This window comes from Gymnoscopelus microlampas (genome assembly GCF_963454915.1).
Source record: "Gymnoscopelus microlampas genome assembly, chromosome: 3".
Taxonomy (NCBI): Eukaryota; Metazoa; Chordata; class Actinopteri; order Myctophiformes; family Myctophidae; genus Gymnoscopelus; species Gymnoscopelus microlampas.
Window position 1 is genome coordinate 53074169 of NC_139940.1, and position 26327 is coordinate 53100495.

General features: G+C 42.7%; 1 protein-coding gene across 1 annotated transcript in view; it reads left to right on the top strand.

Annotated features, from left to right (window-relative positions):
- Positions 1-3457: 3457 nt before the first annotated feature.
- calb1 (calbindin 1) overlaps positions 3458-26327 on the top strand; it is a 55849-nt gene continuing 32979 nt past the window's right edge. Inside the window, exons 1-3 of the mRNA XM_084053195.1 lie at positions 3458-3631; positions 4257-4333; positions 20588-20662. Of these exons, the coding sequence (XP_083909321.1) occupies positions 3553-3631; positions 4257-4333; positions 20588-20662 (231 nt within the window). The 5' untranslated portion in view covers positions 3458-3552. The remainder of the gene's footprint in view (positions 3632-4256; positions 4334-20587; positions 20663-26327) is intronic.

Genomic DNA, 26327 nt, shown 5'->3' on the forward strand with positions numbered 1-26327 from the left:
CTGGAACTGGAACTGGAACTGTCGCGTCGAACGGACAGTTTGTCACCCGCGTGGCATTGCTAAAGTCCACAGTCTCAAAACAGTTAACACAGCCATCTAAGCACTTGGTCATTTAGCAAAACTAGTATGTTTTCATTGTCTTCACATAAACTACAAAACGATATACATCATTTTGCCAACCGGTTGCGCACAACATTCGACCGTTAAAATTTCACTTCAATTTGCCATGATATCAATCACATGACAAGCTTAATTTCCGGCCTGTACTGATGTCAGGTGGGTTCATAAACACACCACACAGAAAGTGCTTAATTGCTAAATTGTTCACAATAAGCAACTACGCGACGGGATGTACTTTATACGGTCAGTATTGGCACGGCAGTGATGCGTTCAGCCAGAATGAGGCACTTGCAACAAGTTCCCCAAGTATTTCCTGCTGATTTGCAACTCCACCCTCTCTAAATGTCTAGTTGACCAATGGTCAAAACTACTTGTATAATCAATAATCAGTGCCTGCACTTCATTACGCATTAAAGGAGTCGCCTGAAGTCCATTCGTTTTATGTGAGCGTTATGGAGCCTGACCAAACAGAATGAAAGTCTTTCTGCACAATTCTGTAAGAATGAGAGGAGGTAGAGAGGAGGGGGAATGGGAGAAGGGGCGAGGAAGGACAGGGAGATATAGGGGGGGGGTGGTTCTCAAAAGTTGGGGTCTGAGGGGGACCCCCGGGGGGTCCTTGAGAGGGTTCCGAGGACCCCCCGGGAACTTTTTTATTTTGTTTCCAGTAACCACTTGAACCCTACAGCATCCCGATCTTAGGGGAACATTAGCTGAAAATAGCCGATCTACAAGCTCACATGAGCTTGTAGATCTCAACTTTAGATACAGAACATTTATAATCTGTATAATCTACCAGCAGCACATAACATCATTAAAGGCAGTGATTTCCCTTTGTTAAATAGGCTCTATGCACAGCAGCCATATTATCGCTTCCTTCCCAGGTGTTACCAATGATACTAATGAAGGCTCTGTTCCATTTAGTGTAGCAAAGTGGTTTCCACGACCCCCATAACTCTGCAAGGGGCCATTTGGAAGCCCATGAGGGTCCCTGGACCCCAACTGTATACCCACTGGTGTAACAGAGTATGTTTCAAGTGAGCCAACATGCACAACATCAGCACCCTGACTCTGTTTGACTAGAATGGAACAGAGCCTTCATTAGTATCATTGGTAACACCTGTGAATGTATTCATACTAGGGCTGCTGTGAATAGAGCCTATTATAGCTCTATATTCTGATAGTAGCCTCCTGCTGTTGTCTCTCCAGCTCCAAACAGAACATTCATTTTCCAGTTCGGGATAGCAATTTTATCCAATCAGGAGAGAGAACTCGCACAGGATCGGTTTGCCTATGATCCTAGATTACAGAGGCACAGCACTGTCTATGCATTTGATGTATCACCTTGTGTTTACCTTGCTTACTGCAAATCGCTCTGGATTAAGAGCGTCTGCTAAATGCCTAAATTGAACATTATTGTAATACCCTTAACTCTAGTCCAGTGGTGTAAAGTAATTAAGTACATTTACTCAAGTGCTGTAATTTAGCCACTAGCCTACATCTCAGAGGCAAATATTGTACTTTCACTCCACTACAATTATTCAAAAACTTTAGTTACTAGTTACTTTGCAGATATAAATGATTACATAATAAAACATACATTAACCACTTTAGCCCTATTTTATACATACTGTAGGCTATTTGAAAATAGCAGATCTACAAGCTCACAACGTGTCGCAGAGCGACGCGTTGTGAGCTTGTAGGTCTGCTATTTCAAAAAATGCTAGTACTTTTGCTTTTGGTACTTTAAGTACATTTTGATGCCAATACTTTTCCACTTTAACGCAAGTAAATGTTGAATTCCGGACTTTTACTTGTAACAGAGTACTTCCATATTGCAGTATCGACACTTTTACTTTTACTTTCCACCACTGCTCTTGTCATATTTTGAATAAAGGCCTGTTAGAGGCTATTCGTATACACTGTGGGGTATTGCTACTTTTACTTAGAGTGGGCTACTTCAAGTCCATGCACCACTGGGGCCAGTTGCACCACCTCACACTAAGTTCAAACTTAGCCTAGTTATAGCTTAAATGGCTTTTAAAAAAGCCATTATACCCATTTAGCCGGGAAAGTATCTGTGTCATTTTTAGATTTCTTTGGCTATTCAAAAATAGCAGAAATACAAGCTCATAGCGCGGCACCGAGTGCCGGGCTATGAGCTTGTGGATCTGCTATTTTTTGTTTTTTTTATGTGAAAATTTGTGCAAATCTTTAAATATATATATATATTTTTTAAATATATAGTCAAAGATTTGCACTCATTTTCACGATTTTTCAAAAAAAAAAAGCAGATCTACAAGCTCATAGCGCGGTGACGCGCTATGAGCTTGTATATCTGCTATTATTGAATAGCCAAAGAAATCTAAAATGACACAGATACTTTCCCGGGTTGAATGTGTTTAAGCTATAACTAGGCTAAGTTTGAACTTATGTGAGGTGGTGCAACTGGCCCAGCTGGCCACCGATCAAGATGGTACAGTGTGTACAGTATAGAGCATGATGGTGCTTATACACTGTAAGCGCTCGTTAAGTTTGTCCAGTCATCAGCAGCGCTAATGCGCTCCGATCAGTTCAGCACCACAGGGGAGTGGACAGCGATCGCGTGCACTGTGGTGACCTGCCTGTCCCATGTGTCACCCAAACCAGGTGGGAGGAGGGAGGGAGGGAGCAGCCGTGGACCCGTGGTAAAAGTACTCACATTTGTTTTTGACTTAGGTTGAAAGTGTCAATACCGCGATCTAGAACTGCTGTTACAAGTAAAAGTCCGGAATTCAAAATTGACATGAGTTAAAAGTACTTCAATGTATTTGGTATCAAAATGTACTTAAAGTAGGCCTATACCAAAAGTAAAGGTAGCCTATAGGCTATTCATTGTGTAGAAATGTCCCATTTCAAGTTCAAACTGTATAAACAATCTTTTGAAAATAGCAGATCTACAAGCTCACAATGCGTAGCGCTGCTACGCACTGTGAGCTTGTAGATCTGCTATTTTCAAATGGCCGAAATATATACAGCTTGAAGTGGTTAATGTGTTCTGTAATGATAATCAAAATCTACATCGTTTTCAAATAATTATAGTGGAGTTAAACGTAGGCTACAATACTGTACAGAATTTGACTTAATTGTTTAAGTACAGTACTTGAGTAAATGTACTTAGTTACTTTACACCACTGGGAGGGAGAGAGAGAGAGAGAGAGAGAGAGAGAGAGAGAGAGAGAGAGAGAGAGAGAGAGAGAGAGAGAGAGAGAGAGAGAGAGAGAGAGAGAGAGGAACGAATATAAGCTTGTAGGGATGAGATAGGAGCTCCCATTCCTCACAGGGCAACGCTATAGTGAGGTCGAACACACACACCATCGGTGCGCTCCCGTCCGCATCCTGTTATAGGCTATCCGTCAGTCAGTCCATCCATCCATTCATCCACAAACAGTCAGCATGGCCAACGCTTACCTGCAGGGAGTGGAGATCTCCGCGTCGCAGTTCCTGGACATCTTTCACCACTACGACAACGACGGTAAACGATAGCACACAGAACCTTTGGTCGCTTGGGGAGCCTATGGGTATATAACTTGCAGCTGTCCTGTCCTGCTGTCACCTGTGTCGTTTATTTCTTTGGAGATATGCGCTGCGTTATGTGCGCACGGACCTTATCATCTTAAGCCATCATGCATATGGCTTAAGATGCATTTCTTTTTGGGCATGCATTTTGCCCCCAAAAAGTACAGATCTTCAAGCAAAGATTATGCACTTCCAGGCGAGCGACACCAAGCGACACCGTCGTACTGTGGAGTATAAAAGCTGTCCATTCTATGAAGGGATCTTTTTTTTTTTTTTTTTTTAATAAACCCTTTTTAAAATGTAGTGTCATTCTTTCTTAGGCTATCTAGAATTACATAGACATTTTCCCAAGGACAATTACCTTCAAGTAGACCAAGTGCTACAAGTAAAATAAATGAATAATACAAAAATAAAATAAATCACTGTTCCATCAGGATATATACCCTATAATAAATCATTTCACTAATGCACTAAATGGCTATTCTATGTTGCAGTGCACTCGCACTGTTCATGGATGTGTGATATGTCGGTTGTGTGATTATGCCAACCTGAGAAGCTGAATCTCAACTTTCTTTTAACAGGTAATGGATATATCGAGGGCAAAGAGTTGCAGAGCTTTATAAAAGAACTCCAGCAGGCTCGAAAACAGGCAGGACTTGTAAGTAACATGAGTGTTATTGTTATTACATTTTGACACTTGCACATTGTATGTATGCATGCATGCATGCATGCATATATTTTGCTTGGGGGAAAAGCAGAGGATGTCAATTGCTTGGCATCCCCTGTGACATCCAACCATGCAACCCATGCATGTATAGGCTACAGTAGGCTATACGTCTTGGCACGGTCCGATGCAAGTTGTGTACTGATGGAAAATATTGAGTTTTCCTCTCATCTGGTGTGCAATTGATCAGCTTATAAACTGTAGGTCACAGCATCCAAGGTCATGTTGCATTGTAGCAGCATGTCCCATAGGCGCAGAGAGAGGGAGAGAGAGAGAGAGAGAGAGAGAGAGAGAGAGAGAGAGAGGGGGGGGGGGGGAGAGAGAGAGAGAGAGAGAGAGAGAGAGAGAGAGAGAGAGAGAGAGAGAGAGAGAGACAGACAGACAGACAGACAGACAGACAGACAGACAGACAGACAGACAGACAGACAGACAGACAGACACATTCAAAGTAATCCACAGACAGTTGTAAATACATGTCAATGTCTATTCACAGCTTTTGGCCATATAGTGTAGGATGTACAAGCATGTGATGGACACGCATCATGATCACCACAATGCAGCCATTTAAAGCATTGATTCTCAAAGTGTGGTCCGGGGACCCCCAGGGGTCCTTGGGGGGTACCAGGAGGTGAGAGAGAGAGGGGGAGAGAGAGAGAGGGGAGAGATAGAGAGAGAGAGAGAGAGAGAGAGAGAGAGGGGGGGGGGGGGGGGTGAGAGAGGGACAGACAGACAGACAGACAGACAGACAGACAGACAGACAGACAGACAGACAGACAGACAGACAGACAGACAGACAGGCTAGCTGGCTGGCTGACTGACTGACTGACTGACTGACTGACTGACTGACTGACTGACACTGAAAGAGGAGAGAGATATGGAGAGAAAGGAACAGAGAGAGAGAGAGAGAGAGAGAGAGAGAGAGAGAGAGAGAGAGAGAGAGAGAGAGAGAGACACACACACACACACACACCACACACACACACACACACACACACACACACACACACACACACACACACACACACACACACACACACACCACACACACAGAGACAGAGACAGAGAAGACGAGAGAGAGAGACTGACTGACTGACTGACTGACTGACACTGAAAGAGGAGAGAGATATGGAGAGAAAAGACAAGAGAGAGAGAGAGAGAGAGAGAGAGAGAGAGAGAGAGAGAGAGAGAGAGAGAGAGAGAGAGAGAGAGATGGGGGAGAGAGAGAGGGGGGGTGTAATTTGATCATTCTATGTGCAGACCAGATGCAGTGTTTTACATGAGTAGACTGTTGAGATAATATGAGGCTGCTGAATACGCCCAAGGGAACATTACACTGTCTGTAATTATTCTATTATTAAAATCTTTATATCAATTATTGATCACTGCTAATGGGGCTTTGTATAATTATATCTATATGTATAAGAATAGAGAGGATCCACGTGTTGTCGGGTAGAAATCTCCATGTTTCACATTTTTATGTTTTTTCATAAATTAACGTCCTACTCACCCAAAAGTAGTGAAAACAGCAGAGCTTGTACATCGGCTATTTTCTCTATTTTAAAATGTTTTTTTTAAAAATTATAATACAATATAATAGTTCATTGATTCTTAGTCTTATATCCAGAGACCCTCAGTTTGACATACATTAGCCCAGGGGTCTTCAACGTTTTTTTTTTTTTTCAGGCCAAGGACCCCTTTAGCTGAGAGAGAGAGAGAGATGAAGTAGGGACCCCCCTACTACACATTGTATAGCATTATGTTGCAGAATAAACTTTTTCCCCCCTCCTTTACTGTAAAATCCTCAGTACGGGTCCATTTGGTTCCATTTGTGCACTGTCAGAGTTGCAGACCCGCAAGGCACCATTTGGACCCCTGGTGGTCCCCGGACCTGACGTTGAGAAACAGTGACATAGCTTAATAAGCTTGATAATATTATAAAAATGTGAGGTGTGTTTTTCTTGCATTGGTCAAGAAATTATTCTTGGTCTTGCATTATTATGGACTGTCCTAGTGGGAGAATTCTTCTCCTTAATCCATTAAGACCGGGAACGCATCTGTGTCATTTTTAGATGTCTTTGGCTATTCAAAAATAGCAGATCTACAAGCTCATAGCGCGGCACTCGGTGCTGCGCTATGAGCTTGTAGATCTGCTAAAATGGCTTAAAAATTAAAAAATCAAAAAATGTGTGCAAATCTTTGAATATATTTATATTTTTCAAGTGAACATTCGTAACTCAAATCTTTGCTTCTGGGGATTCTACAAATGTCTTCTAAATCCTAACAGTTTTTTGAATAAACGTATGTTGCTATATATCAGTGGTTCTCAAACCTTTTCATGTCAAGGACCCCCAAAATGATATGTATTTTGCCACGGACCCCCATCTCAAAATATTTAGTTCCAGGGACCCCCAGCTCACATCGCGACGCGTTGTGAGCTTGTAGATCGGCTATTTTCAAATAGCCTATGTATAAATTTGGGCTGAAGTGGTTAATGTATGTTTTAAAACATAATAATTGATATCTCCAAAGTAACTAAAGTTTTCAAATAATTGTAGTGGAGCAAAAGTACAATATTTGCCTCTGAGATGGTGTAGAAGTAAAAGTACCGAAAATTGGAAACACTCCAGTAAAGTAAAAGTACCTCAAAATTGTACTTAAGTACAGTACTTGAGTAAATGTAATTACTGTAGTTACTTTCCGCCACCGCCCGCAGTTGCCATTGGCTGATCCCCTTGTGGTGACTTTGTTTTGTGGTACATTGCAGAGTCAAGATGGTGTGAGTATTGGGTTTGCGGGGATCGGTTCAGTCATGTGTTGTTGGCTCACAGGAAGACGCTGTTGAGTAGGCGGGTGGTCCGGGCTTTAATTTGCAGAGTCGGGGAAAATGTTCGATCTTTTCCCGTTCTTTTTCATCACCTTTCTATCAGTCCATATAGCTCCACAGTGGGCGTCAGACATGGGGGAGACATGTCAGAACTCGTCCTTGGGCTAAGAGGCCGTTGATGGAGGATGTGGGGAAGGCTCCCACCATTGATCGGTGACAGCAGACCGAGCTTGGTCAGGTTTCAGGGTTTGTCACTTAACCACAGCAATGACATTGTGCCCTGTGAGCGGCCCCTGGAGTCTGTAACCGCTTCTTTAGAGTGGGGTTTCCCAAATAGTGGCACGTGACACATTTTTGGGTCGCAGATCTGCCGCGCCAGAGATTGTACTGCTCCTTCAGGGGTCTTACAACATTCTAGGCCAAGGACCCCTTAGCTGAGAGAGAGATGAAGCAGGGACCCCCACTACATGCGTTATAAAATTGTGTTGCAGACTAAACCTTTTCATAGATTTTATAGATCCGCTTCATAGACTTGTTTGACAGCACTATCATCAGTGTTGTGTAAATTAATGTTGTTGTCCGTTTGATTACACATAATACTTTCTATCAATGTGTTGGATTCATGTTAATGTGTATTTTCAGACATTTAACCACTTAAAACTTGACCTTTTCGCTCTGTACTTGGTCTGCTCTTTTTTCCCTCTACCCCAAACCTCCTCACTGAAAATGGTTGTGTCACGTGTTGTGAGCTTGTAGATCTGCGTTTGCCCCCCACCCCCAGAATACGTATGCTAGGGTTCAAGTGGCAGTTTAATATAATAAGAGCACATTTTCTTCATTTCATCCAAGAATTGTTTTCATTACCTCTGCAGTCAAATGGTTTGGCGTGGTTTGTGAATTGTGTGTAGTTAGTTAAGTCAGGGGTCTTCAACAGGGGGTCCTCAGAGTTACTACAGGGGGTCCGAATCTTTGTGTGATATGATGTTTTTTTACCTTAACCACTTGAACCCTAGCATCCCTTTTCTGAGGAGAACTTTAGCCAAAAATAGCTGAAAATCGCAGCGCGAGGCGTTGAGAGCTTGTAGATCGGCTATTTTTGGCAAAGAGGTGTTTGGTGTAGAGGGAAAAAAAGAGCAGACCAAGTAAACAAAAAAAGTTGAATCTGAAACACAATTTTATACAATATAGAGGGGGTCCCTGCTTCATCTCTCTCTCAGCTAGGGGGTCCTTGGCCTGAAAACGTTGAAGACCCCTGCTTTAAGTGGTTACACAGATGCGCTCCCGGTTTGAATGGCTTAATAGAAAACGTTATAGAAGGCGTCAGAGCTCAGAGAATGTCACATGGCCTTCTCTCTGGGATAGAGCGTCATGTCAGTCTTCATAGGAAAAACCTGGCAAAAGAAATCTACAGTAACATAGCTTTATGATGCCAGCATTACAGACATCTTCAGAATGTCACTTTTGCACTGCTCGGTTGGCGCAGTGGTAAAGTGGCCTGCCCGCCAAAGCGTTGCTCACTTTGTCAAGTCATGCACAGCCGTTACTGTCACTACCCTCTCGCTGTGCCGCCGCCACGCCACCTTTTTCTTTAAATACCGTTGCTGTCGGGCAGAAAACCACTCACTACAGCATCACACTAAACCAGTGGTCCTTGAGGGGTTCCAGGTGGTCCCCAGCTAAATGATGGAGAGTTGGTAACCAAATGGACCCTTATTAGATATTTAACTCTTGAGAAAGTGAAACCAAATGGACCCTTTGGTTTCATTTTACGCTCTCAAGAGTTAAATTATTGTTAAACATCTGACTGCATTACTTAATTTACAAGAAGTCTACACAATTAGAGAATGTAGAATAATTGTTATTTTGATCAACGTTTGCCTGTTATCCCTCCTATGGTACCAACATCAATACAGCATGGAATTGTGGACAAAATCTCATCCAACGACAACAACATATTCTAAGTCTTGGGTCTGAGAGGCTAAATCTCATCAAATCCATGTTTTATTCGGCATTTGAGCCACGGACCACCAGTCCGTGGCTCAAATGCTGAATAAATAATGGCCCTTGATATGAAAAGAGTTGAAAACCACTGCACTACAGCATCAAAAAGTAGCATATCAGCAAGCTTGTCGATTATTTATTCGGGATTTGAGCCACAGACCACCAGGCTCTATGCACAGCAGCCATATTGGGAATGAATTGGGCCCCTTCCTTATTTCCTTCACAGGTGTTACCAATGATACTGATGAAGGCTGTGTTCCATTTAGTGTGGCATAGTGGTTATCTTATTTTTAAGGACCCCCATAACTCTGAGAGTCTCAGAGTTACACACCCACCATAAGGGGCCATTTAGGAACCAAAATGGAGTGTTTCTAGTGAGCCAACATGCACGATTTTTCCAATATGGCTACTGTGAATAGAGCCAGACCCAAAACTTAGAATATGTTGTTGTCGTTGCATAAGATTTTGTCCACAATTCTATGCGCTATTGATGTTGGTACCATAGGAGAGATAACAGGCAAACGTTGATCAAAATAACAATGATTTGATTAAGTAATGCAGATGTTTAACAATAATTGAACTCTTGAGAGCATAAAACATGTTACACTCTCAAGAGTTAAAGATCTATAAGTGGTCCATTTGGTCACCAACTCTCCATCATCTAGCTGGGGACCACCTGGAACCGCCTCAAGGACCACTGGTGGTCCACGGACCACTGGTTGAGAACCACTGTCGTAGGCCACCGTATCTATCGATTGTATCTTTTAATGTTTAGAGTATAAACCCTTTAAGACCGGGAACGCATCTGTGTGTCATTTTTAGGTTCCTTTGGCTATTCAAAAATAGCAGATATACAAGCTCATAGCGCGGCACCGAGTGCCGCGCTATGAGCTTGTAGATCTGTTTTTTTTTTTTTATGAAAATGTATGCAAATCTTAAAAATGTTTGCTTTAAAAATATAGATATATATTCAAATATTTGCAGAAATGTTCAAGACTTTTTTTAAATAGCAGATCTACAAGCTCATAGTGTGGCACTCGGTGCCGCGCTATGAGCTTGTAGATCTGCTATTTTTGAATAGCCAAAAAAAAATCAAAAAAGTGACACAGATTCTTTCCCGGTCTTAACTCTCTCAGTGCCAAGCCCGAGTTATCCCGAGTTTTTTCTGAATACCCTCAGTGCCAGAACAAAAAATCCCGAGTTTTTATTGATGTGCAGGCCTGGACGCTATCCGTGGTGCTGAACCATTCATCATGGCCACTGCAGGGAGGATGCAACAGTGAAAGTGTGTGTGGTTACTGATTCTCTCATGTATGTAAGGATAAAGGATAATAGGAAAAAAAGGTTGATTGACTTATTCGTCCCCGATAAGCGCAACATAGTGAATGGTCCTGCTAAACGTGCTGCGCATCTAACATCTAGCTCGCCATACCGGCATAGTTCATCTAGCCTGTAATGCGGCGGTGTGCGTGTGTGTGTGTGTGTGTGTGTGTGTGTGTGTGTGTGTGTGTGTGTGTGTGTGTGTGTGTGTGTGCGCGCTTGCTTGCGTGCTTGCTTGCGTGCTTGCTTGCTTGCAAGAGAGAGAGAGAGAGAGAGAGAGAGAGAGAGAGAGAGAGAGAGAGAGAGAGAGAGAGAGAGAGAGATGGAGGTTTGTAAATCTCTCCATTTAAAGGATAACGTGTCGCATCGTGATGTGTTGAGGTTGCAGATCGGCTATTTTAGGATAGCCAAAGTATAAATAGTGTTAGAAAATAGTTAAACTGACTTTGATGCCATATCGACTATTCTGCTGGGGGAGCCCCACTTTAAGAACCACTGCGGGACAGCATTCAAACCAAATTGTAGTTTTCAACAATGCCTGCTTTGTGGTTGCCTAAACAAAATCGGCTTAACGTCTGCACTCTTAATTAAAATAAGGACGGCACCTCAGGACGACTAGTCGGAGTGATTCTGACAAATGTCGCTCGATGTCCTGGCTCAACCCCATGGAGTGGTTTATTCTGAGACACATTCAGCATTTAGTAGGGAACAGATTTCAGAGACTGGAGCTGTGAGTGATGGCAAGGTCTTGGTAAGTTAATACATATCAGAGAAATAGCATTCCAATGTTGCTGGCTTTTTAGCCATAAACGTCAGTGCTTTATCATTGATATATTCTAGCCCTGGTTGTTTCAACCACTGTATCGTACTGTTTAATAAATGAGAGCGCAGCTCTTGCACTGACAGGTCATTCTACAGTTGGTTGTGACATTAATTCAGTAAAAATGTACACAGGTGGACATTTACTCAAGTACTTTCGAGGTATTTTTTACTTTACTGGAGTATCTCCAAATTTCATTACTTTTACCTCTACTCCACTACATCTCAGAGAAAAATATTGAACTTTTACTCCATTACAGTTATTTGAAAAAGATTTTGATTATTATTACAAAACAAACAATTAAAAAAAGATTAACCACGTCAGCCCTATATATGCTTCGGCTATTTGAAAACAGCCGATCTACAAGCAAAGCGATGCGTTGTGAGCTTGTAGATCTGCTATTTGTATAAATCATTTTGAAAACTAAAATGGGAGATTGTGCATAATGAGGACTTTTAGTACTGTAATATTATTTTGATGCCAATACTTTTATACTTTTACTCAAGTACATTTTTTAATACCAGACCTTTACTTGTAACAGAGTATTTCTACATTGCTGTATTGATTCATTTACTTCACCCATTAAGACCTGCATCTGTCATTTTAGATTTGAGCTAAAAAGCATTATTTTACCCTTTGGCTATTCAAAAATAGCAGATATGCAAATCTTTGAATACATATATTTTTAAAGGGAACATTTTTTGTAACACAAATTTTTTGCTTCTGGGGGTCCCTGGAACTAAATATTTTCAGATGGTCCGCGACCAAATACATAGACATTTTGGGGTCCTTGACATGAAAAAGTTTGAGAACCACTGACATAGCAACATACGTTTTTTCAAAAAACTGTAAGGATTTAGAAGACTTTATGGGTTAAGTAAAAAAACAATTGAGTACGTCTTTTACCACTGAAAATTTACGCTGTGTTTTAATGCTTTGCAGTGGGGACACAATAAAGGCGGGACAGCTGTACTCCCTTACCGTTGCTTTTGGCCAAAGGTTAAACGTCTCTTTTCCATTCCGTGCACAATTAGCAGAGTCTCAGTGGGAGAGCCAGTTGGCAGGCGCACGCACGCACGCACGCACGCACGCACGCACGCACGCACGCACGCACGCACGCACGCACGCACGCACGCACGCACGCACGCACGCACGCACACACACACACACACACACACACACACACACACACACACACACACACACACACACACACACACACAGTATCAGTAATGACTCACTCTTTGCCAGCAACTGGGAGGAAAAAAACATTGTTTGATTCCCTGTGCAGAGGAGAGGTTGTGTTTGATTCCCAGTGCAGAGATAGGTTGTGTCGGAAGCTTTCCTCTGGTTGTTTACGCTCACAGGCGTTTGCAGCCTAAAGCTCGACGCGTTGCTAGCCTGGAGATCAGTTTCTCTCAGCGAGTGCCATTGCCGGCACGTCAAAATGTTTCTAAAAACCTTTTCAGTCTTTGAAAATACTCTCACACACACATTATATAACTATTGTCGATCTGCTATTTTCCTAAGAAAGCTTTGCCCACAATACGGATGTTGGGGTTTAAGAGGTTGAAAGGAGAATGTGCAGGCGTCTGTACCCTGCTATGAGCTTGTAGATCTGCTAATTTTTTTTTATCCTGAAAATGTGTGCAAATCTTTGACTATATATATATTTTTTTAAAGCAAACATTTTTACTCAAATCTTTGCTTCTGGGGGGTCCCTGGAATAACATATTTGGAGGTGGGGGTCCGTGGCCAAATACATATCATTTTGGGGGCCCTTGACATGAAAAATGTTGAGAACCACTGATTATAGCAACATACTGTACATTTTTTTCAAAAGAAATGTTAGGATTTAGGAGACATTTGTAGAATCCCCCAGAAGCAAAGATTTGAGTTGCAAATTCGCTTTAAAAACACACATATTCAAAGATTTGCACAAATGCTTATGATTGTTCAAAAGAAAAGCAGATCTACAAGCTCGAGTGCCACGCTATGAGCTTTGTATGTCTGCTATTGTTGAATAGCCAAAGTATAAGATAATGGTTGAAGTGGTCAAAATCTAAAATGACAGATGCTTTCCCGGTCTTTAATGGGTTAACAAAGTTTGAATTTTGAAGAACCATCTCCTTGCTAAACACCTTTTAGGATTAGTAAATAGTACAGATTCGTGTTTTAAAAAGAGGCGGTGTTTTTGTGGGGTCGGTCACACACTCATTCACACCCATTAACCAGGCTTGCTAGAGGTGTTACAACAACATGCAAATCTTCCGAAAGGCTTTTTCTCAGCTTCCATAATTTAAAGTTGCAACAACATTCAAATAAGCATATCTTCGCTGTCGGGCAGAAACCTCTTATCTCCATACTCAAACCTTTTGTGTTTTTGAGTGGTGCCAGCCACTCCTACACTTGACCGTGTGTGTGGGTCCGTCCGTCCGTCCGTTTGAGCACGGCCTCAACAGCTGCAGCTGATTGCAACACAAGGATGCAACCAGTTACACTAATTCAAAGGCACCACTCTCTTCACACTGGGTGTGATTTTTTAGTAAATGAATTCCCTACTTGATCATACTACAGCGTCACACAAAAGTATCAAAAGTAGCAGGGGGCCTCCATATGGCAGAAAGCACTACACTCATTTTATTTACTCACAGTACAGTTTTGAAGTATTCGTTCCAATTTTCAATACGTTTACTTCTACTCCACTACATCTCAGAGGCAAATATTGTACTTTTACTCCACTATCACTATCTTTTTCAAAAGTTTAGTAACTTACGAGTTACTTTGTAGATTTAGATTATTATTACAAAACGCACATAAGCCATTTCAGCCTTATACGACGGCGTTTTGAAAATAGCCGATCTACAAGCTCACAAAACGTGTTTTGTTTTTGAAAACCTGTATGGGACATTCTGCGTAATGAGTACTTTTACTTTGGGTACTTTAAATATATTTGATGCAGCTACTTTTGTACTTTTAAGTACATGTTGAGTGCTGGAGTAATTCTTACATTGTGATATTGATACTTACACTTAACCCATTAAAAGTTTAGTTATATATATCTAGCGACACAAGTTTTTCAGAAAACTCTTAGGATTTAGAACAGTGGTTTAGAACAGTGGTTTTCAAAAATAGCAGATATACAAGCTCTCTAGGGCATCACTTTGTGCCGTTCTGTGAGCTTGTACATCTGCTATTTTTGAACTTTTTTGGGGGGGGGAAAAAAAAAATTTTTCTTCGTAAATAAATATTCTCTTCTGGGCGGTCCCTGACACAAAACGTTTTCAGATGGGGGGGTCCGTGACCAAATACTTGTCATTTTGGGGGTCCTTGGCACGAAAAAAGGTTTGAGAAGTACTGATTTAGAAGGCATTTGTAGAGTCGGCCTCAGGTCTTTTTAAGTAAAAAACAAAAAACAAAACGGGACTTCTGAGGAAAGTGGAGATGGACAGGAAACATTAGAGCAGGGGTCTTCAACAGGGGGTCCGGGACCCCTAGGGGGTCCTCACAGTTACTACAGGGGGTCCGCCAAATCTTTGTGTAATAGGCCTCAACGCCTCACAGCGCGAGGCGTTGTGAGCTTGTAGATCTGCTATTTTTCTTAAAGAGGTGTTAGGTGTAGAGGGAAAACAGAGACCAAGTAAAAAAAAAAAGACGTTTAATTTGAAACACAATTTTATACAATATAGAGGGGGTCCCTGCTTCATCTCTCTATCAGCTAGGGGGTCCTTGGCCTGAAAACGTTGAAGACCCCTGCATTAGAGCGCTAGGCCAGCGGTCCAGGCCTAGTTATTTTTTGCACTCGACTTTTCTTTAGTGTCACTTTCAATGCAAGACCTATTTACATTTCGACTACGTTTTAAAAAGTTTTCCCAGCAAACTCACAGTTTCAGGTTTTTTTTCTTCCTTTCATTTGACCCCTCTTTCTCCCCGATTAATTCCTTCCCACACACATTTCTCTGTGTGTTGTCACTGCTGTTGTATCTTACTGAGTCACCTGCCAATGAGAGCTGCCAGTGAGAGCGGGTGGCTCTTTCCCAGGAATACGTGCAGTGACTATTCCGGCCCGGCTTCCCTCCCCCCAAACACGGGCCAATTGTGTTCATATAGACACTCATGTAGACGCTCGACAAAGCCGGATGCACCACGGTGGATTTGAACCCACGACCCACAACCTCCGCAGGCACTTTACCACAGCGCACATCTCACAGTTCTAGTTAAGCATTTCAACCCTGAAGTCTGAAATTTAGGCAAACATTAACAAGTCGTGATGCGACACATTGTGAGCTTGTAGATAGGCAATTTTCACAACTTAGTGAGGGCCGCATTGGCCGAATGGGGATTTGATGAGGTTCAGTTGCAGACGCGCACAGCTGTCACTTGGCTTTGTCAAAAAAAAAATTGGCCTGTCAAAAAAAAGAAAAAAAACGAATAAACAAAAAAAAACTATTTTTTACTTGTTATTCAAGTCAGTTTTGAAGAAAGTTATTGTGAGGATCAGTGCCTTCCGCCACACCCACTGCTTTGGGCGATCGATGTGAACAGTTTCACCTTTCCACAAAGTTTGTGTGAATAGGAGCTACGTGCCTTTTTTCATCACACACTCACGCACGCACGCACGCACGCACGCACGCACGCACGCACGCACGCACGCACGCACGCACGCACGCACGCACGCACGCACGCACGCACGCACGCACACACACACACACACACACACACACACACACACACACACACACACACACACACACACACACACACACACACACAAACACACACACACACACACACACACACACACACACACACACACACACACACACACACCGTGGGAAAGGTTAATCGGTTTCTTCCTTGCCTCGTGCATAAACTTCCTACCAATTTCATGCAAATCCGATCCTATCATTTTTGGAGATATCCTGCTAAAACGACCAATGAAATGGGGCGAAAACATAACCCCTGTCCTATATACATGTATTATACATTAGGTAATACATAAATGTAGCAGTATAGCATTTATCTAAAAACACTGTTTGCAAAGTGCATATATGGCATAAAGGTCAGTAAATATATGTTTTATATAGACCAACCGACGCTATGTTTTTGTGTCTGATGCCGATCCCTATTTCGGAGAGTCCTAGACCACCGATTACTGATGTTTTCACCAATATAGTAATCGTGTTAACATGAAAATAGCAGATCTACAAGCTCACAATGCGCTTAGATCTGATAGTATCAGTGAAAGTCTGTGAAAAGAGGGACTGCCTGTTAAATGCAGCTAAAGTTTAGCCTAGCTGCAAAACATTGTACGTATACGTCTGTAACAGATGGTGGAACCTTAGGCTCAGGAGTTTTTGTCTAGAATTAGAAGGTGTACAGTTCGATCCTGTCACATTGTCCTTGAGCAAGACATTGACCACAACTATCGGTGGTGAAACAGGAGATAGATATTGAACTCGTCTTTGTCTGTTTACCGTAAGAGCTCTTTGGCTATTAATGTGAGACAGTATGTACAAAAGTAAAGCTCAGAGGGAGACAGTGTAGGAGAGACAGACAGTAGGAAAGCTGAAAGGGAGACAGTGTAGGAGAGACAGAGAGTAGGAAAGCTAAGAGGGAGACAATGGAGGAGAGACAGACAGTAGGAAAGCTGAGAGGGAGACAATGGAGGAGAGACAGACAGTAGGAGAGCTGAAAGGGAGACAGTGTAGTAGAGCTGAGAGGGAGACAGTGTAGGACTGACAGCCATTAGGAAAGATGAGAGGTAAGGGCATTAATATAAGTGTATGTATATCCGTAGTGTCTGGGCAGACATAAACAACGTCACAGTGGTAGTGCACCCAAACCGTCCATGAATTTCTGCCTATAGGAAGTCAGTGCGGCGGTTAGGCTGTGTGCCCACCAAAGCGTTTATTCACAGCTGAAAACACAAGGCGCTCGCCTAAAAACACTTCCAAACGCCCGAGTTTAAAACGTAAGATGGAAAATGCCACATCGCTTCGCCGCACTGTTGGTGATTCCAGCATAGCATAAATACGTGCCGTTCCCATTGAACACAATTCCAAAAACACACTGTGCTCAGGAAAAAAAGCTTTGGTGGACACACAGCCTTATTGTGTTGCCTGCAAGAGTACCCTATGACACAATGCAATTAGCGAAATGTTGTCTTTAACCACTTAACCCGTTAAGTTAGTTCTCAAACTGTTTTGTGCCAAGGAAAACCCCCAAAATGATATGTATTTCGCCGCGGTTCTCTATCTGAAAATATTTTATGCCAGGGACCCCCAAATTCAATTCAATTTTCAAGATTTTTCAAACATGTTAAGAAATAGCAGATGTGCAAGCTCGCAGTTTGGCACGAAATACACAATATACACGCTGTGAGCTTGTATATCTGTGATTTTTGGAGGAGTCTACTTAAACCGTATATGACTGGAGTCCCCCAGAGCTCTATACTCGGCCCCTCGTGTTTTCTCTCTACACCAATGGTTCTCAACCAGTGGTCCGGGGACCACCAGTGGTCCTTGAGGGGGTTCCAGGTGGTCCCCAGTTGGAAACCAAATGGACCCTTATAGATCAGTAACTCTTGAGAGTGTAAAATGAAACCAAATGGACCCTTATAGATCTTTAACTTTTTGAGAGTGTAAAATGAAACCAAATGGACCCTTATAAATCTTTAACTTTTTGAGAGTGTACAATTAAACCAAATGGACCCATACAGGTCCATTTGGTTTAATTTTACGCTCTTCAGAGTTAAATTATTGTTTAACATCTGCATTACTTAATTAAAGAATTGTTCTTTTGATCAACATTTGCCTGGCACCAACATCAATACAGCATGGGATTGTGGACAAAATCTTATCCAACGACAACAAAGTCGTTGGATAGTCTTGGGTCTGAGAGGCTAAATCTCAAACGGTGGTCCGTGGTTCAAATACCGAATAAATAATGGACCTTGATATGAAAAGGGTTGCAAACCACTGCTCTAAACCAATTATTTTCACAGAAAATATCAGAATGTTGCTACGGAATATAGGGACACTATCATTTTGGTTAAAATGGTGCTAGACACTATCAAAGGCAAAAGGCTATAAAAGGAAAAAGCGGACCCCCTGCACTGTAATATCTTTAATCCACAGCCATATTGGCTCTGTACCGCAGAACTGATGGAATATTCAGCAACCAGACACTGGTGTCAGGCAGCACACTAAACGGGAATACGTTCCCTGCCAATGTTCAAGGAGCTTGCTGGGAAGCAAAGTTAAAACTCTGGCAGAGACAGAACATGGTGAAGCACATCATGATGAATGATTTCAGCACCACTTTAACACAAAGGAACATAATGTAGAATTTGACTTTAAGTTTTCCACTTCCAAGTATACTGTATAATGTGCTGTGATAGATTAAGAGTCACATTGATCTGTGACTCTTGATCTACTGCGGACCGGGCGGGACGCCAGAGGGAGACAGTGTAGGAGAGACAGACAGTAGGAAGGCTGAGAGGGAGACAGTTTAGGAGAGACAGGCAGTAGGACAGCTGAGAGGGAGACAGTGTAGGAGAGACAGACGGTAGGACAGCTGAGAGACAGACAGCGTAGGAGAGACAGACAGTAGGACAGCTGAGAGGGAGACAGTTTAGGAGAGACAGACAGTAGGACAGCTGAGAGGGAGACAGTGTAGGAGAGACAGACGGTAGGACAGCTGAGAGGGAGACAGAGTAGTCTGAGGTCTGGGTTTCTACCGTAGCTACACAGTCGTTTGTCTTAACAACTACATCGTTGACAAGCCTGCAAAACCAATGTTTTTGGAGCCAGCATACGTTATTTCATGAATAATGTGCCAGTGGACAACTGCATCATTATGTGGTGATTAGGGTCAATGTTGATGGAGGGTTATGGAGTAGAAAATATAGAAACACAAATAGGCTAGGAAGCTCATTTCTACGAATCATTGATCTGTGTCAGCGGGTCCTGGACCGATGTTTGAGGCGGTGTGCGGCTTGATGCGGCCACTCGCTTGTCTCACGGCTCGAGCTCAAGTCCGCCTCAGACGCCGCAGACTTGTCTTTTTTAGCAGACTTGCCAACCCATTATATGTTGGGTTTGAGAATGGCACTTCCGCATTCCAGTGTGGGCAGGACTACCGGGACTGTTGTAAAAATGACTTGGTAAAAAGATTGGGTGCGCCATGGAGTGTAGAAGGTGCATGTGGGTGCGCTCTGATCGTTTAGTTTTCTATTTTTAGTGGGGTTTTTTTTGTCTTTTCTGTCACGCCCACTGTTTAGGGCAGTGGTTGTCAAACTTTTTCGTGTCAAGGACCCACAAATTGATATGTATGTGGCCGCGGACCCCCACCTGAAAATATGTCGCGCCAGGGACCCCCAGAAGCAAAGATTTGTGTTAAAAACATGTTCGAGAAAAAGTTGAGTCAGAAATCACTCACTGATCCCTATCCATCACCATAGTACTACTTGAGAATGTGTTGGATTTAAACCTCTTATTGTACAGCTTTTATATGCATTTTAGAGCATTGGTTCTCAAAGTGGGGTCCTGGGACCCCCAGGGGTCCTTAAGGGGTTCCAGGGGGTCCCCAACAAACACAACTAATAGCAGATGTACAAGCTCACAGCGCGTCATAGTTGTGAGCTTTTTTGGACACAAATCTTCTCTTCTGGGGGGTCGCTGGTACAAAACCTTTTCAGATGGGAGTCCGTGGCCAAATACATATCAATAGGCTCTATTCACAGCAGCCATATTATGAAGAAATGCACAGGTGTTGCCAATGATACTAATGAAGGCTCTGTTCCATTCTGGTCAAACAGAGTCAGGGTGCTGATATTGTGCATGTTGGCCCACTGGAAACACTCTGCTACACCAGTGGGTCTAGAGTTCCACGACCCCCATAACTCTGAGTGTACCAAATGGACCCTTACGGGTCCATTTGGTTCCATTTGTACACTCTCAGAGTTATGGGGGTTGTGGAAACCACTGTGCTACACTGAATGGAACAGAGCCTTCATTAGTATCATTAGTAACACCTGTGAAGGTAGTGATAATATGGCTGCTGTGCATAGGGCCTATTTGGGGGTCCTTGACACGAACAAGTTTGAGAAGCACTTGAGGAATGCGGGATCCCTTCTTCCCCCTGTTCAGATTAACTTCATTATTGTTCTGGTTTTAATTCAGAGTTGTTTTAATGCGACGTATCTGTGTGTGTCTTTCAGGAGCTGACCGATGAGATGAGAGCCTTCGTGGAGCAGTACGAGAAAAAGGCAGACGGGAAGATCGGCATTGTTGACGTGAGTGACTGTCGCCATCATCCCAGGACATTGCTGTCCCATCGCATTATCGTTGTTGCCGGGCGGAAACCTTGTATCTCAACTTTGTGTATCGTTGCTGTCGCGTAGAAACCTCTTATCTCCTTATTCTAACTTTTTCTTTTCTTTTTTCGTAAACTAGCGTCCTACTTGATCATCCTACGGCGTCACACGAAAGCATCAAAAGTAGCAGATCTACAAGCTCGAAACGCGGCGCAAGCTTGTGGATCTGCTACTTTTGAATTTGAATCCTGAAAAGTAACAGTTTTGGACATTACATTACATTACATTACAGTCATTTAGCAGACGCTTTTATCCAAAGCGACTTACAATAAGTGCATTCAACATAGGTAGGGAACGAAGCTACTAATCACCCAACCCGATCGCCAGAGGAAACGTTCTCATTGGACGTTTTTCAAATTCCGTGCATAGACAACTGGCAAACCCGAAAATCCGTGCATAGCTGCCTGGCATCTACCCCATTGTGACTAAACCATTTCGGAGGCGCGCAGTCTCAAGGGAATTGTCGCCACGTAAGGGACCACCGAGCGAGCTAAAGCGAGCGAGTTGCCGTCCCGAACGTTGCGACATTCCCTTGAGCCTACTCAGCGCCGTTTGAGTTATGTACCGATAGGCACAGAATCGTAAATTTTGTTGTGGGGACTGCTCTGCTTCCGGCTTTTTCCGGGTTGCGACTGGTTACGGCCACCGTGGGACTCGCCGTACATATGCACAGATTTTCGGGGTTTCTAGGCGACTATGCACGGAATGACATGCACTGGATCCGTGCAATGTATACTAAATTCTCTGCCGATCAGGCTGAATCACCAGAAGTCTTAAGTGCATTTCCTGCAAAAACAAGCAACCAAGAGTATACCTAGCGCTAAGGTAAAAGTGCAATATATCAGCTACCTACTTTCTTAAACAGATGAGACAAAATAGCAAAATCAAATGAGCACGAGCTAAAACAAATAAGTGTATCGACTAAACAAGATCCAATAAAACAATACAACAATAAAACAAGAGTTCGTACAACTAGTTAACAACAAGTAGGCCAGGCAAAGAGGAAGGGTAGTGTTTCCTGAAGAGGACATACTGTATGTAGACGATATGCTTTTGTTTTTTTCCTATAAATGAATGCCCTACCTCGTCGTACAAGAGGGTCAAACAAAAACATTGTGAGCTTTATGCTATTCTGTATATTACGCTATTTATGCGTACTATACAGGATCCAGCGATGAATAGTGCAGCAGGAACCAGTTGTCTACTGGTTCCTTTACTTCATAAAATGCACTTCACAAAAATAAATGGCCACTATAGCTTTGAGTTCTTCCAGGTACAATTAGTAGTTATATTATTATCACAGGTACTCAAATAACTACTCTTATCATAGGTTATATTAGGTTATATATTATAGGTGACTTTTGACTGACAAAACACAATATACAGCAATGTTTTTTTCAGGCCAAGGTCCTTGGCTGAGAGAGAGATGAAGCAGGGACCCCCATTATATATTGTATAAAATATATATTTTTTCTCCATAGATTTCATAGATGGCTTCATAGACCACTTAAACCGTCAATACTAAGCAAACTTGACCTTTCACGCTACTTGGTCTGCCCCCCCCCCCCCCCCTCTACACAAAACCTATTTGCCAACAATAGCCTTGTAGATCTGCTATTTTTGGCTAAAGTTCTCCACAGAATAGGGATGCTGGGTTGAAAATACAAAGATTTGGCGAACCCCCTGTAGTATCTCTGAGGACCCCCTAGGGGTCCCCAGGCCTGCAGTGCAACAGCTGGAGTACCATAACAACAGCAGATGTTTTGGTTACGCTTCATTGAAGTTGATACTTTGAATTTGGCATCATTCACTAATACGGCAATGCTGTGTCATGGAAAGAAGAACTAGCTTAGATGTTAGAGGACGGAGGAAAACAATTACACAGCACAATCCTGAGTGTCAATTTCTGAGAGTAACCCGGTCACACTGTTTAACCTTTTCAATTAAACAAAAGTTGTTTTGAAGTAATATTTCACTGCTACATATTTCCTTTTTTACATAAACAAATGTATTTTTCGAAAATGTAAGGTGGACACTCTAACCACCGTCAGTCCCTCACAATGTATTTATGTATCTCACAGTTAACTAGAAAAAGTGCTCCTCGGAGCACAGGTCTCCGCCAGGTCAGCTAGGTTATTGTGGGCCAGCAATGGAATATGAAAAATCGGACGGAACCATCTTGATCACTTGACTATAGAGATAATGGGTACCGATTTGCATGATGTTTGGACAAATTTGTAGGAGTAATATAAAAAATAAAAGTGTTGCAAAAATTGCCCTCCTGGTGGCCCTATAATAGGGCAATGCTAAAAGGGTGGCATTTGTTCTTCAACGTAGTGTGAATGTGTGTGCAAAGTGTCACCGCAACCGGACGCTGCATTCATGATTTGTGGCATTTTGCTCAAAACGGGCCACTCCTGCAAAAACTTTAGATGTCAATCAGGATGGAATATGAAAAATTAAACAGATCCATCTTGATCACATGACTATAGAGATCATGTGTACCGATTTGCGTGAAATGTGGATACAATCTGAAGGCTTAATATCCAAAAATGTGTTTTACATAAGTCGGCCTCCTGGTGGTGCTATAAAAGGCAAATGTGAAAAATGCAGGGCAGATGTTTTTCCTTGGCCTCTAGGGAGTGTCTGTGCAAAGTTTCACACAGATCGGTGCAGTTATAGTTAAAAACGCAAATCGGCCTTTTATAGCGCCACCATGAGGCTGATTTTTAAAAAATCAAGTGGAATTTCTTCCTCGGAATAATGGGAATGTGCGTGTGAAATCTCACGGAAATCGCAAGCTGCGTTCATGATTTGAGGCATTTTGTTCAAAATGGACCAATCCTGCAAACTTTGGAAGCCAACCCTAGCCAATCAGGATGGAATATGGAAAATCGGACAGATCCGTGTTGATCACATGACTATAGAGATACTGTGTACTGATGTTTGGATAAAATCTGTACTGTACTGTACTGTAAAAAAAATGTGTTTTGCAAAAAGCGGCCTCCTGGTGGCGCTATAACAGGCCCATGTGAAACATTTGGGCCAGAGGTTCTGCTCTGCCATCCAGGGAGTGTGTGTGCACAGTTTCGCTGCAATCAAGCTAACGGTGCCGGAGATTAGCTGTACACAGAATGACAGAATGACACACGGACGGACGGGAACACACACACACACACACACACACACACACACACACACACACACACACACACACACACACACACACACACACACACACGGACGGCCTTTCGGCCTGGTGGAGACAATAAATACAGTTTATGACTCCGTGTTACAAGTGGTGTCGCAAAAACAGACGACTAGAATGAATTTTAGTGTTACACAAATGGCGGGTAACTAAAACTAAGGGATTTCTCTGTGTACTGAGAGCGAACATTGGAGTTTCTGCTCGTCTGCGTTCCATTCAGTGGTTTACAGTTGCTACTGCAGTACGTAGCCTTTGGAAGCAGCGGTTCCATAACCACGTGGCCAGTTGTGGAAGAAGTACTCAGATATTTGACTTCAGTAAAAGTAGCAATACCCACAATATGAAAATACTCTGTTACAAGTAAAAGGCCTGTGTTCAAAATGTTACTTGAGTAAAACAAAGGCATCGCGTGACTTGAAAGTTGATTCCTTTCCCCTATTCGCTGATACTAGGACATGACGTATGTGTAGGCAGAAGAATAGGCTCTATGCACAGCAGCCATATTGGGAATGAATTGGGCCCCTTCCATACTTCCTTCACAGGTGTTCACCAATGATACTAATGAAGGCTCTGTTCCATTTAGTGTGGCATAGTGGTTGTCTTATTTTCAAGGACCCCCATAACTCTGAGAGTGTACAAATGGAACCAAATGGCCTTACGGGTCCATTTGGTTCCATTTGTACACTCTCAGAGTTACACACCCACCATAAGGGGCCATTTGGGAACCAAAATGGAGTGTTTCTAGTGAGCCAACATGCACGATATCAGCACCCTGACCAGAATGGAACAGAGCCTTCATTAGTATCATTGATAACACCTGTGAAGGAAGTAAGAAGAGGCCCAATTTCTTTCCAATATGGCTGCTTTGCAGAGCCTATTAGGAAGGGGAAAATGGTATCTCCCCCTGGGCCCAAGCCTACTGAGGTGTCGTCTTTGATACCTCTTTATACCCAGAGATGCTCTCTCACTAAATGGTGATAGATATGAACAGGCTATACTAAGTGACAGCACAATCTATAATAATGCTGACCGGTTACGTTAAGGACGTCCATGTAAAGTATCACTTAGGACAGATTATTATGCTGACACAGAGAGAAAAGGTAGAATTTGGCAAGTCTGTGGGGGAAGTCATCAGCTGTTGGATTGACGGCTGCAGTCAAATTTATTTCCTCATCAGCCTTTATTTATACTCGGGAGGGCAGTTGAGGGGCAAGCCCTCATTTCCATTAAATCAGTACTTTGGTGAGAGAGAATTCATTTAGACTATGTTCTACATGGTTGAATACAAGTAGAATAAATACACATTTGACAGTGTATAACTCTGGCTTCCACAGCCCACAGGTCAGGAGTCTCCTGCTTGCGTAGAATCAGAATCAGCTTTATCACATCGCAGGTTTACAGAAGTAAAGAAGTGGGTGAAATTCGTTGCGGTGCGTAGTTCCCATTCCCATCGTATCTTAATTTCCATAGAGGAAAGAAAGGTTAGAAGAAGAGGGGGGGGGGCTGCCGGCCACCCACGTCATCTCACGTTTTACGTCGAAAAACGCAGAACGACAAGCAGAGAAAAACTTAACGGCCTCTCGCCTCCAAGGGATCCCCTGCGAGGCCTCTGCCCGGCCAGGGGCTACCCACCGGACGGACACCTCCGGGGGTCACCCAGGTGCACCCGGCGCACCAGGCGGTACAGACCCACAATTAAGCACCCCTTGGTGGACATTAGGTTGGGAGACAGCCCGCGGCCCAGGGACCTGGTGGTACAAACTCGACGGCGCGCCCCTGGGACTACTTGGGGACTTAGCTACTTGGGGACCACGCGATGCGTTGTAAGCTTGTAGATAAGCAATTTCCGCTAGTTTTACCTTTATTTTGTATACAATTAAAGGTAGGGTAAGTGATATTTTTTTGGTTAAAACAAAAAGTATTTAGCACTATATTCTGATAGTAATCATTGCTATAGAGTGTTTGTTCAGTAACAGGAGTCTCCCCGTCTCTCCAGCTCTTTAATAAACACAAAATACATTTTTCGGTAGGTGTCAAATTCTCAGCCAATCAGGAGAAAGTACCCATTTTTCAGCTTAATTTCTATAGTGTTCCAGTTCCAATTTTGCCTACTCATTTCTTAGTGTCATCACTTCCAATTTCACTTGTTCGATCTATATCCTGATTGAGTTCTCTGTCCTGATTGGATAACATTTGGATATGAAACTGAAACTGAAACGAAAATGCATTTTCTGTTTTATTAAGAGCTGGAGAGAAAAGGAGACAACTGAACAAACACTCTATAGCAATGAGAACTATCAGAATATAAAGCTATTGAACACTTATTTTAACCAAAGAAAATCACTTACCCTACCTTTAACTTGTGAAACAAAATTA